The sequence below is a fragment of the Saccostrea echinata genome, unplaced genomic scaffold, assembly GCF_033153115.1.
Source record: "Saccostrea echinata isolate AGI-Se365-2 ecotype Australia unplaced genomic scaffold, CSIRO_AGI_Sech_v1 ptg000030l, whole genome shotgun sequence".
NCBI classification, from domain to species: domain Eukaryota; kingdom Metazoa; phylum Mollusca; class Bivalvia; order Ostreida; family Ostreidae; genus Saccostrea; species Saccostrea echinata.
In genome coordinates, this window is record NW_026889779.1 from 8,587,755 (window position 1) to 8,613,517 (window position 25,763).

Below are 25,763 nucleotides of genomic sequence, written 5' to 3' on the forward strand. Positions count from 1 at the left end.
ATCCATTACATAGTATATAACAGGTTTCTCAATAAACGTCAATTAATGATATTGTTATTTAAGTTTTACAAGCGGTGGGGGGGGGGGGGGGGGAGGTGGAGACGTACTTCTACTTCATGCGGGATTTTGAACAAAGTATTTCTTATTTCTTCCTGCTATAAGCCTGTAGGCTGTCAGTAGAAACTACAATATATATAATATTATTATTAGATTTTTTTCTGTCGGTAGTGGTATAAATTCAATTCCCCGCGCTTGCGCGGGATTTCATCTAGTATATATATATATATATATATATATATATATGAAATAGTGTTGATGACTTGTATGATTATCCTTAATGCATATGATTTATACAAGAAAATTGCATAGGCATACATGTATAAATTAACTACAAATAGAAATATCTAGTATACAGTAATGATCGATATAGTTGCAAATGCTTGGGAAATAACTGATTAAAGAGAACCTTTATTCTTGTGTTTTTATCATTTTTATTCAACACAAAGATAAGATATGAAGAACAGGTGCTTGGGAATGGGACCCCCTCCCCCGCGTTCCATACTCCAAGGGTTCTCCCCGACTTTTTTATAATAAAATATATTTCTATGACACATTCACAAAGTACATGTATTACAATTCAAAAATCCAAATATAATCTAAAACTAACCTTTTATTAAAATTCATACTCTCTGATACTAAAAGTTCTCTTTTAGTGTCCGAGAGTATGAATTTTTATAGGGGATGGGAGGGGGGGGGGTCCCGTCCCCAAGCACCTGTGATATGAAGCCTGCTTTTTTAAGTACACATGCAGGAATTTTGAGGCAATTTATTTCAAGATGTAAATACTAACTACTAGCTTAGTATTATATACATTCGGATAAAAATAGATATGCTTACATACTTGTATTTGTTATCACATGAAAAATGTAGTAGATATTAAACAATTGATTTTTGATTAAAGTATACATGTATGTTTTTTTTCCAGGGGAATAGATGAAGATGATTATTTCAAGTATCACTTTTCAAACCCATTTAAAATTCTTTTTGACTGGTCAGTCACAACACTGCATAATGGTCAACCTCTGATGTAAAGAGAAATCATGGAAACATCAAGCCTAGCTGTTTCTATTGTCTACAAAATTGCTATATAGCAGCTATTTTCTACATTTTGTTTATCTCTAAATACACATTTTGGATAATGTTTAGAAGTAGATTCTTGCTTGATTAATAATTTGAAAAAAAAAAAACAACTGTTTTTAAAAGTAACGATAAAATTATACATATTCACATGAATATGTGTATGTTTTCTGATTGTAAGACTATACATTAATGGTATTATTTTTAATGGGGTGTTAATTTATGGTCAGTCTAAATAATTCTAAATTTCTTTAACCAAATAAAATTGATATCTAAAGATTTGCATCTCGGAACAAGCAAAATTTAAAAGGAGGAAATTAACATTAGCTTATCAAATTTCAAACCTTCTAAATTAATACACTGTATCTACCTACCTATGCATGAAAAAGTAATAATTTACTATTTATTTATTATTTTTGGTTGAAAAGTATCATTAGAGTTTTAATCCATTATCTTTTTCCATTTTTTACCTAGTATTTGAAAATGTTGTTTACTGAAATAAGTTCCAGTGAAAAGTTGAATAGCTAATTTTCTTTAGATTTTGAGTTATCTGCCCTTTGTAAAGGATCATAGAGAAACAATAATAATTCATTTAATTTTGTTTTATCCTATTTATTATCTTCAATAATATTTACTAATCATTCCGTTTGTCTTATTTATTAGTGAGAAAAATGTTTGGAAAAGAAATTTTATAAAACAACCAGTGTCTAGTAACATTTTGAACAAAATATTATTTGGCAAAATGCCAATTTTCGAAGTTAAAAATACTGAGAACGAAAAAAATCCCCACTCCACTTTTCATAAAACTTAACTAATATTATTATGGTGTTTCTAAAATTTAAGGTGATTTTTTCTTGAATTGCCTGCATTTCTTGAAAGACTTCTTGAAATATAGGGTAAAAACGACCATTTTCAAAATGTAAGAATTTGGTCATCTTTGAGCCATCAATTGAAGAATTTGCAGGGTGATTTGTAGAATTTTTTTTATTGTGTTATATAGTGCTTCATTTGTTCTATTCATATAATGTATGAATTATCTCAAAATAATAAAGATGATTAAACCACAAGAAATCAAGTATATAGCATTTTTATGCTTGAATTGAGAGTAAATGGGGACAAAATCTATATTAGCCCGTTACCATGGCAACCAAGGTAGTAACTTTAATTTTGAATGTTGATTATGTCATAGTATATGGGCATTAATCACCTGAAAAAGTTTCATGAAAATCGCTCATGGTGTGTGCCACAGCCCTACAGTAAAATTTTGGTCCTTACAGAGAATTGATGTTAAAATTTAATCATTGCTTTAGGACAGAAAATGCATGAAAAGTTGTAGTAAACAAATTTAATGTTTTACTATGTTTTTTCTTTGATTAGCAAATGAACTTTTAGATTCCCATGATCTGCTTGCGCATATCAAAAACTTTTTTTTTTAGAAACAACGCAAAAAAATCCGATGCAATTCTCCGACGACTTAATATATAGTCCAATTTTGACTGATCAAAATTATTTGATTTTTGCTCAATATATGTCAATTCTAGTGAAGATTTCTTAATATTTTAGGAATTTATTATATGTGTGATTTTTAATCAAAATCAGTCAAAAAATATAAATCAACCCCTGCATCTTTTTTGGTTTATGTTATTTATCCTTAAGAAAAAAAGATATTTGGACAGAAGGTGTATCTCGAATGCCTTTTTTCATTGAGTTGAATTTTGTATATCTCTAAAATAGTACTGAAAATCCGAGTCTGCATACAAACCCGGAATTACGTGCTTTCAATACGTTGAAATGATTTCCTTCTGAAAGGATCAACGTTGAGTACAAATTCCCTTTGTACTGAAAATAATTTTAGCTTTGGAAGTAGTTTTACAGTGTCTTTCAGCAGTTGATGTCTCCGAAAACAGTCATGGCTTTCTGTTACGCTACAAATCGACAGAAGCTACCTCAAAAAGTATTCTTTCATAATCTTCGATTTAATCTCTAAAATATCTTTAAAGCTTCTAATACTAATAATTCACAGATATTCCTTTGTGATTTTTTAATGAAAAAAAAATCCTTATTTAGATAACTGAATTTGCATCTAAAATATCTCGTCGAATTGTCGACAGTTATTTGTGTAAATATTCACCTAGAATATACGTTGTTTAACACAAAGGATTCAAGTTATAAAGCAAGTAAAAACAAAACAACACAATCTTGGCATTTCTATTTTTGCATCATATTGGTTTTCCTTTGTCCTGTTTGTGTATTTTGTCGTCATTTGTATTAGCACAACCTGGAGAAGTGTTTGCGGAGGTAGAAAACTGAATTTGAAAAAAAAAGTATCATTAAAAACCCGTCCTTAGAAGACGAAGAAAGAAACACTTTGAGATGACAACTGATAGAAATGCAGATGGAAGCTAGAACGACTTCAAACTCGCAGAAAAACCTTTGGCTTTTATTCGTCTAGTTTCCTCTTTAGTTACTGTCTAACAGTAATGTTAAATGTAGGCTATCGCATTCAGAACATGTATGTAATCTGCATGTGATAAAATAGGAATCAAATTAGTTCAAATTCATTTTAAGTATTAAAGGACAAGGTATGGTAATTAAATTAATATTTGTTTTATAACCAGCATTAATTTTGATTCAGAGCGTACAAGCTAGGAGGCCGCAAAAGGGTGGTAAAGTGGAACATTTTATCAAAGGAGGAGTTTCGATAAGGGCTTATATTCGACCCCTCAAGAAATATTGTGATATGTTGATATTGTGATATGTTGTACATAAACGTCTTATCTTCCTAAAATAATTTATACTGCACATTTTCCGGTAACTTATAATTGAAAATTTAAGAATACCCTCTTTCCTAAATTTTTGGAGTAGACTCTTTAAAAGGGGTTAATGGAGTTTTTTCAATGTCAAAACCATTAATGAAATAGGACATCAAATAACCAATTTCAACATTTTTTACAGAAAATTAATTACATTTAATTTATGTGAATCTTTTTAAAGTGCAAGGTTTTTCTCCTGTTTTAATTGTTACTTTCCTTTAAAAGAGGATGAAGTTAACTCATAAAACGTTCATACAGTGTATATACAGGAGGTTTAAAAATCAATATTAATCGACAGTTTATACTTAAACTTTATAATTCATTCATGGCAAGTAAATGTAAAAATATATAGACATAAGATAGATAAACTTTGACTGTCATATACAGGTGTTTGCTAGGGATGAGTATCTAAAAAAATTGTATTGCGATATGTCATGATTTTTTTACAAGAAATTTTTACTAAGATTTCAAAAGAATTTCATTAACTTTTCTAACGATAAGGTTTCTGAAAACAAAACTTCACTTTTTCATTTTTATATATTCATCAAGCATGTTTGGATGCTAGGATGTCCTTGTTTTACTTGTACAACATTTTTTGACAAATACTGTAATTCAAAAGTTTTAACAAAATATCAATTATTTCTGGAATTTATAATAACGTTCTAAATACCGTATTTAAGTCTCCGTAACACGAAACGCATTGCGCAATTAAAAAAAAACAAACATGATCCCTGGTGTTTGCAATAGAAGTCATCAAATTGAATCGAATTTTAATAAATCTTTCGAAATTAAATAAAAAATGCAACTACGAGTATATATAAATATTTTTTTCTTTTTTAAAAAAAAATTATTTAAAAGAATCATATTGCAATATATTGTAAAAGAACATCTCCCAAGCAAAACAACATGGCGTTAACTGGAATAGCAGCTTAAGTCTTTACATGGTTCACACTTTGGTTTATGGAAATGAAACTAACATACGTCATTTGACGTCATAGTCTAGACGTTCCAAATGAAGAGGGGTTCTTACTCGTGAAATTAGTTATATCAAGGATTTTTTGAGAAGTATATTTTAGATAAGTACTCATATAGCATGCCTCAAAATCGCAAAGAAAATGGGTTGTCAGTGTATCTTACTTAGCTACGGTACAATTAACTTGACCTATTTGCACTTAAATTATAACTCTTTGGTTAATCACTTTAATCTTTATCGTATTTTATCAGATGTAATCATGGCAATAGATATAATCCTATTTTACGTAAACTAGTTTGAATAATATTTATAATTGAATAAATCATGCAAAATAATGCGCATTAATTATTGTGTGACCTTTTATGACTTAAGACTGTTGAGTGAATGCGTAATTTTTTTTCTTCAAAAATATAAATTGAGACCTATATTTTATGTTCCTAGTATATCATAACCAAAACTAATTTCTGAGTAAAAATATGTGGGGGTTAAAGTTCCAATATATTAAATTTAACCATTGTATAGATATGAAGTCAGAATTTTCTTTTTTAAATATCCTTCCACCACAAGAAATAGTCCCTCATAAATCTAGCTTCTTTATGGTTTTGTGAGCAGTTTTTTTGAATTGAATGTTGAATAATTTGCTTTGTTAAATTAAATTTAAATATTTATTTAAAATTGAATCGCAATAAATAGTTTTGAAGTCAGAGCTTCTAACTGAACTTTTCTAAAAAGCTGACAAGTGACATTTCCGCTCGCCCCAATGGTCGCCCCGTCAACATTTTATAATGTGGTTATAACTTTAGAAAGTATAATCGACTTGTAATAGTAAGTGTTTTCGCGCCGCTCGCACTGCGAGCTCTAACGACAACACTTCGGCGAAGAGAAAATTCGGACTCTGCACATTGAGCCAAATGAATTTTTTTTCCCGCAGTAACCTCTGGACCCACAATCCTTTGCAAATTGCATCTCGATGTAAACAAATAGCATATTAAATGTTCTATGTTGAAATTGGGACTTTTCAGACTTCCTTATGGAAATGAAACTAAAATACGACGTCAAATAACGTAAGTCTACACGTTCTACGTGCAGTTTGAAAAGGCGGATCTAAATTAAAATTATATAGGTATCTGCGCTCGCCCCAACGGTCGGACCGTCAACATGTTAGATTACTTTTCAAATCCAAAGTAATTGTCATTTAATCTATTACTTTTGAAAGAATGTTGACCATATACGATGAGTAGAAATTTAAACCAAAATCGTGAATGAATTAAGAACTTATTCTCATCTAAATTAATTTTACTGATGTCTTTCCACTTTGAATTATAAGTGTGTATATCATAATATAAATCTACAATCTGAAAAAAAGAATATTTTTAAAATTATCTTTTTGCAGATAGACCGGCAATTGATGCTTGCAATAACAACTAACATTTGGAACTATTTTATCACCTGGATATTTCAAAAATAAAATGCTTTCTTTGGTTGTTAGTACGAGAATTGCCGAGCATAGGTCAAAATTTGCAGATCTCCACCGGCACGTGGTGGCGTCTCCAAATGAGTGAGATTCTCGAGATGGACGTTAAACAACAAACGAACAAAATAATTCATTGATTGTATGTTATTTTACGTCCCGTTCGAGAATTTTTCACTCATGTAGAGACGTCACCATATACCGATGAAGGACTTCAAATTTAGACCTTGGGTTCAAATTTATAACTTGGGTAGCTATTAAATTCATCCCTTATAATCTAATTTTCCATTGTAGAAAATAAGTCAATTTCTCCTTCAAAAATGCCTTCAAATTGTACATATTTTAAATATAACGTCAAGTGGATTGATATGTTTTTGACATAAATCATTGTGACGTAGGCAGCACACGTTAAACGATATAAACTATTTTTTCCCAATCAAATGACGCGTTACACCCAAAATTAAATTATTACGTCATGTGAACCCTAACTCCGTCACCAGGGCCCTCTACAATATTTCAACGTATTAACTAGAACTTTTTTCCAGTTTAGGTTTTTCTCCCTTATATTAAACCTGTAAAACATAGAAAATTAGTTTTGAAGAAAATTGTTTTGCCTACTGAGCATTTTGATTGGATAAAAATATAAATGAATATGAATGAGGGAGTAGTCCCAGGGAGAAGCTCCGATTTTACAATGAGTAGTCCTCAGATGGGGGAAATAGTGCCTTCACAGGGAAATAGACAGTTTTATGGTATTCATTTTATATAGATTAATAACAGTAGAGGTATAGTAAATAAAAACTAGAATATACTAGCGGAAAAAAGAAACTGTGCATTATAAAATTTAGTAAAAATTTTCTATATTTATTGTTTATATTAATACAATGTAAACAATCGATAAAGGTGATTTTTTTTAACAATATCGGATAGTACCCGACTCAGTTGCAAGGTCTTTATATGGTTAGTGAGCACATGTTGTTTATTGACGTGTTCGTACGCATGAGTTTTACTGGCCAATATTGTCTGGAGAAAGAACTGTATAAGGTTTATTTGGACTCTATTCGTTAAGGAAAGCACTTAAGTTTTGACCAAATTTACCCTTTTGTCATGCCACGACTTAGCGAAAACCAACGTAATATTGTTGTTAGGATGCTTCAAGCTGGAATGGCACAAAATATCGTAGCAGGACACTTTGGAGTTCATCAGAACACCATCCAGTCATTATGGAGACGTTACCTACAATCTGGTAACACTCGGGATCGACCACGTTCTGGGCATCCTCGCGTGACGTTAGACTTGTGCACCTGAGAAATCGTTTCCAGACTGCAAGTTTGACTGCTCGAAGCATTCCTGGGCTTCGACCAATCAGTCCAAAAACTTTGCGTAATCGTCTGCGCGAGCGCAACATCCAACCAAGACGTCCAGCTGTGCGCCCAATACAGCTTCAACGTCATCGTATCGCTAGACTAGCTTGGTGCAGACGACATCTGCGATTCAGAATACAGGACTGGGCCAATATTCTGTTCGCTGATGAATCGAGATTTCATTTGGATAGCAGTGACGGCCGTTGTAGAGTGTATCGTCGCATTGGGGAGAGGTACCAGGACGCTTGTGTTGTGCAACGGCGACAGTTCGGTGGAGGTAGCGTTATGGTGTGGGGTGGAATCACAGCACGTGGAAGGACCCCTCTACAAATTGTCAATGGAAATCTCATCGGCGTACGCTATCGAGACGAAATTATTCAGCACCATGTGATACCCTTCATACAGAGACAGCAAAATCACATCACTCTACAGCAAGACAACGCAAGGCCACATGTTGCACGTGTAGTCAGGGACGATTTTGTTCAACAAAATGTCGATGTCTTGCCTTGGCCAGCTTTCCCCCCGATTTATCGCCGATCGAGCACGTTTGGAATGAAATGGAACGACGTCTACGCCGTTTGCCAGTGACTTTGGTTAATTTTGGCCAGGTCTTAATCAACATCTGGAACAACATCCCTCAAGCATATCTGAATACTTTAGTGGCATCTATGAGGCGCCGTTGTCAAGCATGTTTGAATGCAAATGGTGGTCACACGCGTTATTAACTTTGTTAATTCAAAAGTTTGAATACCAGTGTCTTACCAGTGTGCTGAAATTGACGTTATTTGACGTTAACATCAATGGATTATGAAATGTAGTAACGAATACATTTGTTAACAGTATTGCAAAAAATTGTTTCATTGTTATTTTTATTATTTTTTCATATATTAAATAATGCTCAGTTTCTTTTTTCCGCTAGTATACATTGAGCGCCCTTTCATTCTGAAAGTTAGTACTTACCCAGATCTATACTATGTTTTAAGAATTTTTAAAATATTAATAAATATGACCTTGAAAGAAATGCATCGAACAATTACGTGAAGGAACACACAGAGACAATAATTGTCGCGGACACAGAGAGATGATCAAAAGATAAGTAAACATATGTTTCCAAATTTCGACTTCGAATACCGTCTGGGAAATATTGTAAATAACACTTCTTATTTAGCAAATAAAAAATATGAAACCTTTTAATTAAAATCTTCTTAGCCTTGAAATCCAGTCATTTTTTCCCCTATAAATTCATCGCTCTTGTTTGAATAAATGTTAATGAGTCGGTCACATATTGAACTACTTTAAATAATTAAAGAGACCCACTGAGGCTGATATAAGACTATAGGCACAATTGTTAGTTTAGCTTAGGATGTCACAGAAGCTGCCAGATTCTCACGGCATGGTACCATTTAAGTCAACCTGGGTGACATTTCTTGGAATTTTTTTTATTTTATCATGTAAGTAGATTAAATCGCTCAGTTTTGTAAAAAATAAATAAATCTTAATTAATGATAGCAGTTTGTGTTATTAAGAAGTTTATAATTGTGTAGCAAACCATAAACGTCATAATGTTGTTAACTAGAAATTGCTCTGGCTAAATGAAAGTTATCATTTTGAAGAAAATTATAATCTTCGAGAAATTGAATGCGTTGGCATGTATTCAAAAGAGTAAATCATAATTATCATACAAACAGTATATTTTTATTTTCAATGATTTTAGTTTTTACTTTTTATTCGAGAGTTGATAGTGATAAAATTGATCTTTTCATGTACAAATAGACACAGAAATGATCAGTTAATTAATAAAATATTGCATTACGTTATTTAAGAAAATAAAATTATTATTATAACGATTTTAGTCCCAAAGCTGCAGTTGCCTGGAAAGTTTTATTTTTATGTCCCCGTAATCGAAGATTCGGGGAAATAGTTTTTGCCCTGTCCGTCCGTCTGTCTGTCTGTTTGTCCGCAAAAACTTTAACCTTGCCCATAAATATAGATTGGTTGGAGCTATGGCTTTCATATTTTACATGTGTATTCCTTGTGACAAGACTTTCCCTTAGGTACCAACATATTTGACCACTTGACCTTGGAGTTTGACTCACTTTTGTAAAAATTTACGCATCTTTAACCTTGGCCATAAATTTTGAACAGTTGGTTCTAAGGCTTTCATATTTCACATGTGTAATTTTTTACCTTAATGTTTGACCCACTTTTAAAAAAACTTTAACCTTGGCCATATCTTTTGAACAGTTAGTACTACGGCTTTCAAGTTTCACAGGTATATTCCTTGTGACAAGACCTTTCTTCGGATACTAACAATTTTGACCTTTTGACCTTGGAATTTGACCTACTTTTGAAAAACTTCATCATTCGCCATAACTTTTAAACAGTTGGTTCTAGGACTTTTATATTTTGCATGTGTATTTCTTATAACAAGGTCTTCCCCAGCGTACGCTTAATTTTGACCCTTTGACCTTGACCTTGGAGTTTGATACACTTTTAGAAAACATTAACCTTGACCATAACTTTTGAATGGTTTGTGCATGGACTTTCATATTTACCAGGTTTATCCATTGATGCAAGTCCTTTCTTTAGGTAACAACATGTTTGATCTCTTGACCTTGGAGTTTGACTTGCATTTGAGAAACTTTATCCTTTGCCATAAGCTGCCATACGAGGGCATCAGTGTTTCACAAACACATCTTGTTCTATCAGTTGCTACACTTACATGTAGGAGAGCGCATGTCAACATAGCAAAAAGATGTGTTTTCATTGTGTTTATTCTGTGCAAGCAATAAACATGTATTGTATAATCAAATATTATATTCGTTATTGTCAACAACACCAGACACGAAAATCCAAACCGTCGGTGAAACTATCATAATTTCCATGAATATTACTTAAAATATTACATACATAAAAGAAGAATATCTTAATTAGAAAAACATTTCATTTTTATTTCTACCTATATATCAGGTGTAGAGGCAATATGTTCCACAAACACTGTCATGAGATGGCCTTTGGTTCCAATGATATGCACACAGGATGTCTTATTGAGCACAGGCGAGAAGTCAATGACGTCCTGTGCCCTGCCTTTTGTCGACAACTACCCTTATCCCTCCAATATCTCCGCACCGCCCTCTGTCAGACTGTCAGAAGGGACATATATTGACATCCGCCTACCCAGTATACTTGGTAACTCGGATTACGGATTCTCCGCCTTCGTAAACCCTGCCATTCACAATCATAGCTGCATCCTACACTACAAGTCCGACAACGGCCTTTTCGATATGAAGTTCTTTTCCACATCCACAGAAACTCGGGCAACCGTTAACAAAGTGGAAAATCTGACTGTAACCCATAATCCTCTACAGTTGGGACAATGGCAGAAAATCGGCATGGGAGTTGACATATCTCAAGGCAAAATCCGTCTTTCAGTTGATGTATCTGTTTTTGATGACGATGATTTTAATGAGAAGTCCATTTCCGATAGTGCTACTGAAGATCTTAGCCTCCACACCCCAGGAACTTTGAGAGTGGGTGGATCGTTTGACGGAGAAACATACAGTGGTTTGATTTCCTGTGTAAACCTAATTGGGGATAGAAAATTGGATTGTTCTACAGGTTGCTATGATGATGGAACCTGGTCTGAAGGTAAAATCATCGCATGTTACCAATCATTTAATAATCTAAATGATAGTTAACAACATTGTGGCATAAGTTAACAAGAGAAAATTGTTATTTGATATCAATGCAGACAAAAATTAAATCTAATTTATCAGAGATTCTAGTACATTTAAAACCAATTAAAGAAATGCGTTTCTCCAATTGACCCTGTATGCTTCAGATGATTCTTTTATTAGTTCTCTTACATGTTAAAGAATTCCTAACGAACATGGATTGGTGGTCACAATCTGAGAAGCATTCGATTGGTTAACGTTGAATTATTTAATTCTTTTGTAACGCGGTATTTGTTTGGATAAAAATTTTACTTTTTATTGCATAAATTGGTTTGCCTGCGTCATAATGACTTGCGTCAAAAACGGATCGATCCGCACTGACGGTACATTCAAATTTTGTACAAATTGAAGTCATTTTTAACGAGGTTGGATCCTGATATTTAAAGTCTTTTAAAAGAATTTTTTATCAAGTATATTTTTAGTATCTTTACACATAGCTTAAAAATCAAAACAAAAAATGTGGGTCAATATGCTTTTTCTGGCGCTAGGGTACATTCATTATGACCTTTTTGCACTGAAATTATGTCTTAAACATAAATCATACTTCAAAGTTTTCCTTCCAATATTTTTTATCCAAATAAATCATGGGAAAAAATATACTGCTATTCCATCTTTAAAAAGACACATTAGAATTATGACAAAGGAAAACTTTCAAATTGCTTTGCAAAATCCATTAGCTGACCTTTCTGCACTCACAAAATGTCAATTTTCTGGCATTTAAAAATTTAACAAGCCAAAAAATTATTTTAAAGTCTTAAACTTTTGCTGAATTTAAGCATACTGATCAAAGTTATCTTGTACATTCAGAAAAAGAAAATCAAATGGGGGTCTATGATGTAAATTTTTACGTATTACTAAAAAAAAGTGTTAATTTTATGTTAAAATTGACTCATTTTTTTCATTTTTTTCCTGGACTTTCAGAATATATTTACTATATTTGTCACAATATGATGATAGAATTCATAAAAATTAATTTAATAGATATTTCAGAACCAGCATAAAACATTTCACTGCAAAAAACAGCCCTGTGTGCAACCAGCATCTAAAAATAGGCATCTAAACTTAACAGTACTGTAAATACTTCTAGAGGGAAAAATTGATCATTTTTTCTAAAAACCTTTACCGTTCACGGTAGCTCAGTCGGTATAGCGCTCGCTCCGTGATCGGGAGGTCGTGAGTTCGAATCTCGGCCGCGACAGACCTAAGTCGATTAAAAATAGGTAGCAACTGTTCCTTCGCCATGCGCTCGGCACTTTGAAGTGAAAGTTGCGGGTCCTTTGGATGAGACCTTAAAAACCGAGGCCCCGTGTCACGGCAGGCGTTGGCACGATAAAGATCCCTCACTGCTCAATGGCCCTGAGTGCCGAGTAAAGGTCAAAATTTGAAGCCCTTCACCGGTATATGAGTGAAAAATTCTCGAATGGGACGTAAAACAATATACAATCAATCAATCTAAAAACCTTAAGCCACGAAATATAGTTTCTGATTAATCCTAATTGAATGGAATTTAAGGGCAGTTTTTTTTTCATTGAATATAGTTTAATTTGCATTGTAGATTCCCAATTTATTGTAAGAACTCAAATATGATGCAGAATATTAGAAATAAAGGTCCCGTCTAAAATCTGCTCAAAAGCTCAGGATCGAACCTCCTAAATGGCGATCATATTTTTTTCTTACACCAAATGAATGAAAATTTAATTAAAAGGAATGAATTTAATAGCTACCCATTTTATACTGTATAAACTGGGTTGAAACAGTTTCTGCTTTTTTATAAACTGTCCCAACCCAGTTTATATTGTATAAAATGGGTAGCTATTAAATGCATTCCTTAATTAAACGTGTTCAGCGAATTAATAATATAATATAATGTACAGAATCTTCGAAGAAAACAAAAGAAAAGAGTTCCAAAATACGTGCTCTTTAGTTATCGGCTGTGCACCTTATCCCTTATTAAAGACACTCGGTAAGCCTCTAAACAATTAAGAACTCGAGTTGGAGAAAAAACGGTAACAATACAAATTACGAGTTATGGAGCCTACTAGTATATAGAAGGCATTGATACTTAGAGGTACATGTAAGAAAATATTGATGTCAAATGTTGCTTTAAGTATTTTGTTTCTATTTTTGTTACAGTTAGTAATATTCGGGATGAAAAACACTACGGGACTTTCACACCAATTATTTCTGGAAAGGAACCAGTGCAGTCTCCTTTATTCGTCACTTCCGCTGAGACGCTAACCCCCTGCACATTGCTGTGTTTGAAAAATTACCTTGCTTGTGTCTCTATAACGTATGACGTCATCACGAAAATATGTTCTCTATTCTCCGGTTACTTTTTTATTCAGATGCAGAACTGCTCTTCGAGCACCACCCTCTACACATTATATGCCTATAAGATGTATTATGTTGGACCTTAGTAGACTGAGGGGCAATACCCCTATAGTATGGATGGTAACCAATGTTGCAAATCTGCAATCAATGTTTGGCTATCTATAGCTAAAGGTTTTAGTATGTTTTGACAATTTATGATGCAAAATATGAACAGGAAACGTATCTTTGATGATTTTTCCGCTCATGAGCAACTTATAACCGTATATAAACGTTTTGATGTATGAAATTTGTGAAAACTATAATTATGCAAAATATTTTCCTAAATTATATAAAATTGTACTAAACAAAAAATGTATGTACATTAAAAAAAATGAATAAATTGATTTTAACCACGACATTGATTTTTTTTAATTATTCGAATGCCTTTCTCAATGAAAAGCTATACGGTTATCGCCACATTTTTTTTTTCACCCATTTAGTTTTAACTTACGACAGGTCGTATTTTTTCCTACATGTGTATACAACTTAAATGCGGGTATTTCTCTGGTCATTCTGAGTTAATTAACATAGAAATCGACTGTTTTTTCTTCTTACGCGACATTAACCCCGTGTATAAAATATACTCTAGAGCAATCACCGACCTTTTCCTGCTTCGGCAATGGTATCAGGTTTCTGCACACTGATGGACATTCCGTCGGTCAAGACCCACCCTACCTTTTAGCGTACCAGACTATCGCTGGACTTCGCAAGATTGCACTATAGTGTTGTGTGAAGTGTTTCTTTTAAAATGTTGCAGCATTCCTTTTGTATGTTTTATTTCAGTGGTGTTTTACTGGGCCTAGTTAACAGTAAGTTAAACCATCTTTTTAACTTTGATTTAAAAAAAATGGAATTTTTGTTTGACTGTATTGAAGAAAAGGGGCATATTGAATAAAAAATTGTTGTATAATTCCGCATATTACATTTAATTATTTTCATTTGTTAGAATTACACATATATGTAATATTTCTGCAATAATATCCATAATTTAAACAGATGCTAATTTTTACAGATTTTAAAATTTCTTCCAGTAACCATTCAGGTTTAAGGAAACTCAGCTCATAGTTCTTATTTCTTGGTAGTTTTATGAAGTTAGAGTGATCTGTCCTTCGATGTAAAATGGATTAAACGGAAATCAATAATATGAAATAGCATAATTTGAAATAAATTAAAGTAATCTTAATATTATATAAGATAAATACTTGAAATATTATTTTTATGTATATTCCCAATGCAAGTAAACAACAGTGATTTGTGTTCACGAATTTTTTATTTTCCTGGAGAAATTGGCAACTAAGTACGTGTATCATATGATACCTTTATATGTTGCAGTTTTGTCAATCCCCCTCGTAAAAATTCTTAATATTTAGATTTTCCTTAAATATTTTCAAAGCATCCTTTGTGTAATTAAGGAGTAAGGCTTTGAGCATTCATTTTTTTATCCTAATTTTAATTACCTGACGGGGATCGATATTCCTTCAGATACATGTAATATTAAATTCATACCTCATATTGCCAAAACTACCATATTGAGTATAACAATACACATATTTTTCTTTCGTTTATCCATATAAAATTAGGCCAGTGTAATGAGACCCTAAAAGTGACAGCAGAAATTGAACCTCAATACGTCACTTCCCCTGGATATGACGACGACAGGCTCTACTCGGGGTGAGTTTCACGATAATTCGTGGGGAAATGCATGGCTCTTTACCGAAGAAAGAAGTGATTTTTTCCCCAATATAATTATATAAATTAGATTTCTTCTTTTGCTTTTCAACATTTCAGATTTTAAGGATGGATTTTCAAGATGACAACTGCGGTTATTGAAATGTCTTTTCTATCATTAATATATTAGATCTTGTTCCGGTCTTGTAGAGTAGGCTTTCCCCTCTTAAATCTTTCCCCCGAAAACCTGGCCCCGGAAAATAGGCTGTAGAGTAGGATTTCCCCCACGGAAAAATGACTCTAGAGTAGGATTTCCCCTATCTATTCAAAAATCCCACACCAAATTCAATTTTCGGGTTGGGATCCTACTCTGTATAATAGTTAATATAGAGTGCGATTTCCCCCATAGCCAATTTTCCCCCTATGAAATACTATGGCTGTACTTATATATGAGGGGGGAAGGGGTACATTGTAACAAGTGTCCTTCAAAATGGCGACCAGTTCCATTGTCCATTGCAACAAGCAAAGTAAGAAAAATGAGAATTGAAATTTTATTTTTCTCAGTAATTAACCCGTCCACAAATTTTTTGAACCATTAAAATCTTATTCTTTTCATTTGGTCTATCTGGTTTTGGTACAATGTAATCGGTTGGAAAAATTTTAAATGTATCCATAGAAACAAAAAGGAATTTTATTTTGAATGGATTTTTTCTACAATTGTATTTCAAACTACATAATTATACATGTACATAATATTGATGTGTAAGTGTCTCTCCAAAATTCTGGTGTTTAAATATTGCCATGGAACTATAATGGGTCATTTATTTCTTTAAAAAAAATGAAATTTTGCAACTTTTAGAGAGTATTTCTTCTATTACATCGATGGGGTCGAGGGAACATGCTTATCTTTCGGCTAACAAAAAGCAGTGTTTCTTATATTGTTTTGTTTTTTGGTTTTCTTCCCTTTGAAGAATCACTCGATTCAAATACTCGCAAAATGAAATGTATATCAATAACATAAAATTTAGAATTTTCTCACAAACCCTTTGTAAAAAGGATGGATCCATGGAGGAAATACTGGGCCTGTAGAGGGCAAACAAATTATCAAATCACAAAAGCTGCCCTGTATTAATTTTAAAATAAGTGAGCAAACACGTACCGCTGCGCCGAGAGAGTTTTTGAGTTTTACAATTTTTTGAGTGACTAATTTTACAATTTCCCATGAGTTAAAATGAGTTTTGAATTGAGACTCAATGATTTCAACTATATATTTTAAGATTTCATGCTAAATTCGACAATTCTTGAGTCGAAAACACTTATATTTTCCATTAAAAAATCAGTTGACTTTGAGTTTCATAGAAACTTTTTGCCTCAATATTGTCGATATGATTTAATACAGTCTGATAAAAGAGGGGAAATCCTACTCTAGAAAGAGAGGGGAAATTTGGCTCTAGTGTGAGATTTCCCCGCGGGGGAAAATCCTACTCTAGAGTAAAGATTCCGGATGGAAAGATGGCCATGGGGGAAATCCTACTCTACCACACCGGTTATCACCAATCTAAAATTTTAGTTTATTCACAATGACAATTTCCTTACTATTCATCAAGTACGTATCTCACAAATATCTTACAGTCGGCCATATATCTAGGTTTTAATTATTGTATATAATTTTTAAAGGTGCCATAAATCTTCTTATATAAATCTTTTAATTGGTTTCATAATTTACACCCTATATCTTAAAGTGTAACTAAGTCAAAAATTCTTTGAATCACTTTTATAATTGTTAGCTCATATTTGTTTTGTGTTCATCCCAAAGTTTTTCTTTTTGTTTTCCTTTTTTTATTTGATGATATAAATGATACTTGTTGACAATGAAAAAAAAAATACTGAAGCATTTTAGGGGCTACTTATCATATTTTTCTTTTTCCAGGGATTTAACCTGTCGATGGCAGATAAAGGCAGCGCCAGGAACTAACCTCGTTTTCAGCCTGACTATCAGCCATATTCCATGTTTCTTAGGAGACTATGTCAAAATCTTTTTAGGTATGTCACAAGTCAATCTTTTTGTTAAAGTTCGTCCTCTTGTTAAATATGTTCAGATCACCGAGCCAATAAAAATATTCTTGAGATGTACATATACATGTATTTTACTTACACACAGTAAACAGATTAATTCCCCAGTACTTTAAACGAAAATTCTTGAGGTATACATGTACCTGTACTTTACTTATACACAGAAAAAAAAATCAGTATTCATACATAAAGCAATTTTCTTGGTTTCTAGACAATGAAACACAAGTTTTAAACAACGGAGATTTTTGCGGCAAAGCTAAATCCTTTGGACCAATGAGCTTTGAGAACTCCTCTGTGTTGGTTGTTGTGTTTGTTTCGAGATCTTCGAATGTCATGACTATGTCCAAACAAGGATTTCGCCTGCAGTATCTCTCTGCTATAGACTTGTGTATGTACATATATACAAAGTTAAAATTCAAGCATTTTCACTTAAATATCAAAAGCTGTCAAATTGAAAAAAAAAAAAATGAATCAAAATAATAACATATGAAATAAGTTTAACTTTGTTGGTTTCAGCTGGCAACGGTTGTCAGGGAAAGCAGGTATTAATGTCGGACGACACATCACAGTATATTTCATCTCCAAATTTCCCTTATCGTTATCCACCGTAAGATTCTAATAAGTCTAAATTCATTGATTCATATCACTAATGAATATAATATTTTATAACTTTCAAAAAAAAAAAACATCTTTACAATTTTACACAGGAATGCTGAATGTGAATGGGAAATCCGGGCACCAGTTGGATATGACGTCAACGTTTTGATAGTGTTCATTGACATTGAAAATGATATGTTGTGTTCATTTGATTCTATAAAATTTCAGGAAGGTAAGTCCACGTTGGGGTAACTTAAAATAAATAAGATTCCCCTCTTAATTGAATACCATTACTTTAAAACATGACAAGCATAAAAAATGTGCACAGTGGTAATAAAAACAGGTCGTTTTACAAATGTTTTAACAACTCTACCTATTTGGTTATTTAATTTTAGATTTTTGAAAATAAAATTCATGATTTACTCGTACACTTAAGAAACTTTTCAAAAGTGTAAAACCTCCGATACAACTTTGTGACTGCGACTTTTAAATGTACCAGTGTTGTAGAGTAGGATTTCCCTCATAGCCAGATTTCTTCCCGGAATCTGTACTCTTGAGTAGGATTTCCCTCATAGCCAGATTTCTCCCCGGAATCTGTACTCTAGAGTAGGATTTCCCTCATAGCCAGATTTCTCCCTGGAATCTGTACTCTAGAGTAGGATTTCCCTCTGCGGGAAAATCTTGCACTAGAGCCAAATGTCCCCCTATTTCTTTCTCAGAGTAGGATTCCCCCTCTTTTATCAATGCTTAAATTATATCGACAATATTGTGGCAAAAAGTTTATAGTCAACTGATTTTTAATGGAAATACGATTGTTTTCTACAATATAAGAATTGTCGAATTTAGTATGAAATCTTAAAATATATAGTTCAAATCATTGAGTCTCAACCCAAAATTGTAACTCATGGGAAATTTTAAATAAGTCGCTTAAAAATCGTAAGACTCAATTTCTCTACACCCTCTTTTGGAGCAGCAGTACGTGTTTGCTGAAGAATTTTAAAATTTTATCAGGGCACCTTTTTGTGATTTAATAATTTGTCTGTCCTCTAAAGGCCCAGTATTTCATCTACGGACCAATCCATTTACAAAGAGTGTGCGAGAAAATTCTAAAATTTATGTTATTGACGGGTTCCACATGTCATTTTGTGAGTATTTGAATCGAGTAAAATTCTTCTAAGGAAAAAAAAAAACAACGCCAAAACTATAAACTCAACAATACAAGAAACACTGCTTTTGCAAGCCAAAGCATAAGTATGTCCCCTCGGTATAATCGATTTGAGAGCAGAGAGTATACTCTGTAAAAGTTTTGCAAAATAAATTTTTTGACCCATTTTTAGTTCCATGCTTATGGCAATAGTTAAACACCAGAATTTGGAGAGACACTTAACATGTATTTACAGAACATATACATGTAGTTTGAAATACAATTGGAGAAAAAAAATCATTTAAAATAAAGTCCTTTTCTGTTTCTATGAATACAGCTAAAATTTGTCCAACCGATTACATACTACCAATTTTTTTTCCAGAAACCAGTTTGACCAGGCGAAAAGAATAAGATTTTAATGCTTCCAAAAAAAAAAAATTAGTTGGACGGTTACTGAGAAAAATGAGATTTAAAATTTTAATTTTTATTTTTCATACTAAGCATGTTTCAATGGAATTGGTCGACATTTTGAAGAAGGAACCCTTGTAACAATATGTTGCCTCCTCCCCCCTCATACATAAGTACAAGCATTATATTTTATGGAGGGAAAGTTCACTCTGGGGGAAATTGCACTCTATAACTATCACAGAGTAGGATTTCCCCCCGGAAAATTGAATCTGGTATGGGATTTCTGTAGGGAAAATCCTACTTTAGAGTCATTTATCCGTGGAGGAAATCCTACTCTTGAGCATATTTTCGGGGGGGGGGGGGATCCTACTCTAGAGCCAGTTTTCTGAGGGGAAAGATTTTTGAGGGAAAGCCTACTCTACAAGACCGGAACAAATAACATTTGACACCTCTGAATTTGTAGAAAATAACATTCCTCATCATTTTTAGTTAACTTACAATATCTGTAATAATTTCTTTATCAAAAAAATACATACTGAGAATTTGGAACTTCACTTTTTTCAAACCAGATCGCAAAAAAATACATTGTTTAGCTCTGAAATTTACCCAACGTTTTATCACAAAAGTTTTCATTCTATTTGCAAAACATATATTCTGCACGATGGGATACTTTATACCAAAGATTGAAACTATTTTCTTACAGAATGTATTGACAAAAGAGCAAATTTAATTTAGTATAAAATGTACCTCGAATGTCAGTGACCATTGAATAAATTTATGCATCCCTAAAATAGTACTGAAATCAAATTCTTCATATATTCAATACCTTTAATTTTTTTTTCCCTCCTAACAGGGTCAACGCTGAATATAAACTCCCTTTGTACGGAGAACAATTTTAGCTTTGGAAATGTTCGGGGAAGTAGTTTTACAGTGTCCTTCAGCAGTGACGACTCCGAAAACAGACACGGCTTCCTCTTACGCTACAGATCTACAGAGGCTATCTCAAAAGGTATTCTTTTCATAATCTTAAATACATCTTCTTTTTTTTAAATAAAACTTCCAATGCTAATAATAATAATTTGCAAATATAAGTGTAATTTTTTTAAATGAAAAAATACTTAAATTTTGCTCAAAAATATCTCGAATTAGAAAGGTTACCTGTCGATGGTGATCCGAGACCGTATAATATTCACCTAGAATATATTATGCAAAGGGTTCAAATTTGAAGCAAGTAACAACAAAACTATTAGACCAATTTGGCATTTCATCATATTGCTCTGTCTCTTGTCCTGATTGCGTCTTTTGTCTATAACCCGGAGGAGTATTTGCAAAGGAAGTAAGACTGAATAAAAAGATAATCATCATAGAAAAATATGAGAAAGCAACAGTATGATACAATACTGAACTGATAGGAATACAGATAGAAGCTAGAACAACTTCAGACTCACAGAGAACAAAATCGTTTCGCTTCTATTTATCTCGCTTTCTCTTTGCTGTCATACCAGTAGAAGTTACACGTAGGCTATCATATTAAGCATGTATAAGCAACCAAATTAGTGCCATTTCGTTCTTAAGTATTAAATATTATATTTCAGATTGTTCCGAAAGTAAAGCAGACATTGTTTTCCTACTGGACTCCTCCGGAAGTGTCGGAGAGACAAACTTTGCTTTCCTGACCTCCTTCATAGGTGATCTCATATCTGACTTCAACATTGGACCGGAATTTATTCAAGTTGGTTTGGTCACTTACGAAACAAGTGTCTCTAACCACTTTGATCTGAATCAATATGCCACAAAGGAGGCTCTTATAAACGCAACTGACAATGTTTCTTACAAAGGGGGATGGACATATACTGATAAGGGACTCAATTACACTCTGAGGCACAGCTTTACGGAGGAACATGGGGCGCGGTCCGATACAACACGCGTCCTTCTAGTGTTCACTGACGGAGTCTCCAATCACCCTTTGTCGACTAGAGCAATGGCACTAGAAGTGAAGAATGCTGGAATTATCGTTATTCCTGTAGGCGTAGGATCGGGCGTAGACTCGCCGGAGCTATTTTTTATCTCTTCTCGAGAAGAATACGTATTCCGGGCTACCTCGTTTACGGACCTTGACCCAATAAAGAACTCCTTAGAAAATATCATTTGTAAAATAATCAGTTCCTTGTCACAGCACTTCTTTCAGACTACAGAAATTCTTCCAATTTTTGCACCACCTCTTCTCGAATCAAATACTTCTCCGAGTTACTCGGGAGTCACTGCGAATCAAGAACCATCCACAACGGAATCGCTCTCATCAACCCCAGCAACTAGCGAAGCTACTTCCTCGGAGTATAGCGCATCATCAATAACCTCGTCCAATCAAATGTCAACTATTGGTGCGTCTTCAACTACCTCGTCCAATCAGATGTCGACTACAAGAGCGTCATCCAGCCTTTCGACCAATCAGACGTCCACTACAGGAAATAGTACTACAAAGGAAGAAATCACGGATGGATTCACTTCCTCTGTCTACCTCACGCCAACCGGAACAATGCCGGATGATCCCTCTGTCATCTCAACGACAACGCTGAAATCGACACAACGAACCTCTTGCCCTAAACAATCAACCAAAGGATCTGCAACAGGTAAATTCCACCGATACATCTTTATTGTGGAAATTTCCTCTAAAATCATACCAAAGTCATAAAATACTGACTAAATTCTTAACTCTGGAGTATACATTAGATTACGGATTTTTGTGAAAATTTTGTATGATGTCCATTACTTCATTTTCTGACATAAATAACAGAAAAATCCCATCGGTTGGATAGGGAGCGGATCGCAAATCAATTCTAAAAAGAGATAAGGAAAATAACGCATTTGGTTCAAAATTCAATATTTTATGTCCATTGTCGAGCTGTCTGTCCTATAATCTGTACATTTCTTAACCTTGCTATTCTTTGTATGGTCTTTGCGGATTAAAATTGAACTTGGTACAAAGATAAGGATGTATGTTTCCTTGTTGATTTCCATTTTCTTTGAACTCTTATATCTATTAACAAAAATTAATCATCTTGTAAAAGATATAAAAATATCTAGGAATTAGGTTCCATATATTAATTTTGTTGATTTAGTGAAGTCTGTGACAGTACAGAATGTAAAATACACATGGGGATTTCAAATAGACAGAGAAATTGACGGAATGCTCAGTTCTTTGACATTCACACCAGGGGCTCAGAATGTTGATTTGTTAAGACTAAAAGAGCACGGGCTTCGTAGACAGAATATTATCCATAATTAACAGAATTTTCTCCATGCCACTTGTGATTTACTGGCTAGAGGGTATATGTTCATCATAAGTCTATTCCATAATTTGGTCGAATGTCTTATTTTCTTGCTCGAGTCCTGTACTGTAACAATAAAAACTTAGGTTGGGCGGATTTTTAAAATATCCAATGTGCATTCTATGAGGCTCCGTTTTGGTACTTACTGCCAAAAATTGATATCACCTTATTCAAATACTTGATATCACCTATACGAATAGGTGATATCACCGATACGAATAGGTGATATCACCTATTCGAATAAGTTATATCACTCATTCAAATTGAATAGGTGACATCACCTATTCGAATAGGTGATATCACTTATTCGAATAGGTGATATCACTTATTCGAATAGGTGATATCACGTATTCGAATAGGTGATATCACCTATTCAGAAGCTGAATAGGTGATATCATTTATTCGAATAGGTGATATCACCTATTCGAATAGGTGATATCACTTTTTGGCAGTAAATACCAAAACGGCGCCTCATAGCATTCTCCAGTCGGACAGTTTGTGAAATTTAATACTTTATGAAAAGAATGTGTTCTGTATGACTTTCAGATCTCTTCGGGGATTTCGTGCTGACTCGGGACACGATCGCCATTATTTCTGTATGCACAGTTTTTGTCTTCCTGTCCCTGATTTCCTGCTGCCTTCTGATTTGTTTGTGCATAGCTAGGCAGCGGGCAAAGAAGAGAGCGGCAAAGCGAAGGAAGCTCCACGGAGATCTGGAGAAGAATGATCGTAAACACTTACCTTCTGTATACAACAACTAATTGTATACATATGCATTATAATGGTCGGTATTAATAGAGACGAGTTGTCTTTCTTTGACTTAATGTTAATCTTCATATATGATTGTAATATTTGTAATAATCTCAGTAGATTTTTTAATATGAATAAAATTTTGAATACATCCATATATAGTACAATGTACATGTTTCAGAATTATATAAAATTGGGTATTGAAAAGTTTAAATCAGTCGGAGTTTTAGTATATCTTGCACCATGAAGCCTGTCAGTACTGGTCATCATACATGACCCCGTAGGAACGGGAGGGGCGCCCCGCTCCCCAATTATCTATATAAAAGAAAAAAAGTTATTTGCGTTTGTGTCCCCTCAATAATAATGTCTGATAACGACTTTTTTTAATGCCAGGAAATCTCTGTTCGCCCCCCCCCCCCCTTCCTTCCACTCCTAACTGAAATTCTTCCTAGAGACTGGAGGTACCTCAAAATCCAGTAGGTCAGGGAGATTTTTTTGTATTCTCGTATACTTAGTTCTTTCAAAAATCCTATTTTGTACCACTGCGAGGCATATGGTAAACAAATTTGTCGGATTTTGAGAAGACGGGGTGCGACCTTATATAAATTCACAATGGTCAATCTCGTAGTGAGAGAGATTTTGAGAAGGTGGGATGCGACCCTATATAAGTTCGTAAGAGACTCCAAATGATTAAATGAAATTGATCGCATTACTGCTCCGTTTCCCCACCCTCATAATAGCTTGTGGGTGATTTTAATTGGTTACTCTTGGCATCGTGTTACATTCTAGACTGTCACAAATGAAGTCTGGAAATTAGATTTCCAAGCTGAATGTTAAAGACCTGCTGGATACACGATGTATACTTACAAGATATGACAATATGTTAAAGCGTAGATTATGTTGCAGAAAAATTCCTGAAGGAAAACAATACCCAAATTGAAATTGGTCATTATATCAATTACCTAATGACGTAAAATTTCAGATTTTAAATCTTGTATAGTTACCATATATTTTAAATCTTTAGGACACCTAGGTGACCTATTGCTATCTGTTTTGTCCGTCGTCGTGCGTCAGTCGTAAACTTTTGAACATTTTCAGCTTCTTCTCTCGAACCGCAGACCCAATTTCAACCAATTTTGGCATATAGCATCAATTGGTGAAGGGAGACAAAAATTGTGAAATTCATTGTCCATGCCCCCCCCCCCCCCCCCCCCGGGCCATCAAAATCAGCGCTATTTTTGAATTTTTTCTTCATTATTCCTAGACATCAAACAGTAAAACTTTTGGCATGATTGTAATAAGCATTAAGTCATCTACCAAAATTGTGAAATTCATGGCCCCATGGTCAGGAGTTCTTGGGTTAGGGCGGTACTCTAATGAGCATATAGTGAAAATACATAAATTCTTTAAAAATCTTCTTTTCCCCTGTATATTTAGAAAATTAACTAGGTGCATGATTATGATAAGTATTGGTACCTCTTGAAAATTTGTAAAATTTGTGCCACCAGAGTGAGGGGTTTTGGCATTTTGGTTGGGGCTCTCATACAGTGAAAATGCATAAATTCTTTTACACTCGTGTTCTTTCTCCCTCTATATTTAGAAAATAAACTAAGTGCCTAGTAATGATAAGCAAGGATACCTCTTCTAAAACTATGAAATTTGTGGCACCAGGGTTAGGGGTTCTGGAGTTAGGGTGGGGTTCTAATGATCATATATGTGAAAATGCATAAATACAAAGTCGTCTTCTCTCCGTCTGTATATTGAGAAGATAAACCAGGTGTCTGATTATGATGAGCAAGGTTGCCTCTTCCAAAATTGTGAAATTTGTGGTCCCAGGGTCAGGGTTTCTGGAGTTAGGGTGGGGCTCTAATGATAATATAGTAAAACTTTATAAATTCTTTTAACATCTTCTTCCTGCTCCTGAGTATTTAG

General features: G+C 33.7%; 1 protein-coding gene across 1 annotated transcript; it reads left to right on the top strand.

Moving 5' to 3' along the window:
• The first annotated feature begins 13,936 nt into the window (after positions 1–13,936).
• Positions 13,937–23,842, top strand: LOC133196171 (cartilage matrix protein-like). The gene is made up of 9 exons (XM_061332101.1): positions 13,937–13,943; positions 15,443–15,533; positions 17,461–17,573; positions 17,815–17,991; positions 18,120–18,210; positions 18,311–18,432; positions 20,606–20,761; positions 21,348–22,382; positions 23,628–23,842. The coding sequence occupies exons 1-9, from the start codon at positions 13,937–13,939 to the stop codon at positions 23,840–23,842; spliced, it is 2,007 nt and encodes a 668-aa protein (XP_061188085.1).
• The last annotated feature ends 1,921 nt before the right edge of the window (positions 23,843–25,763 follow it).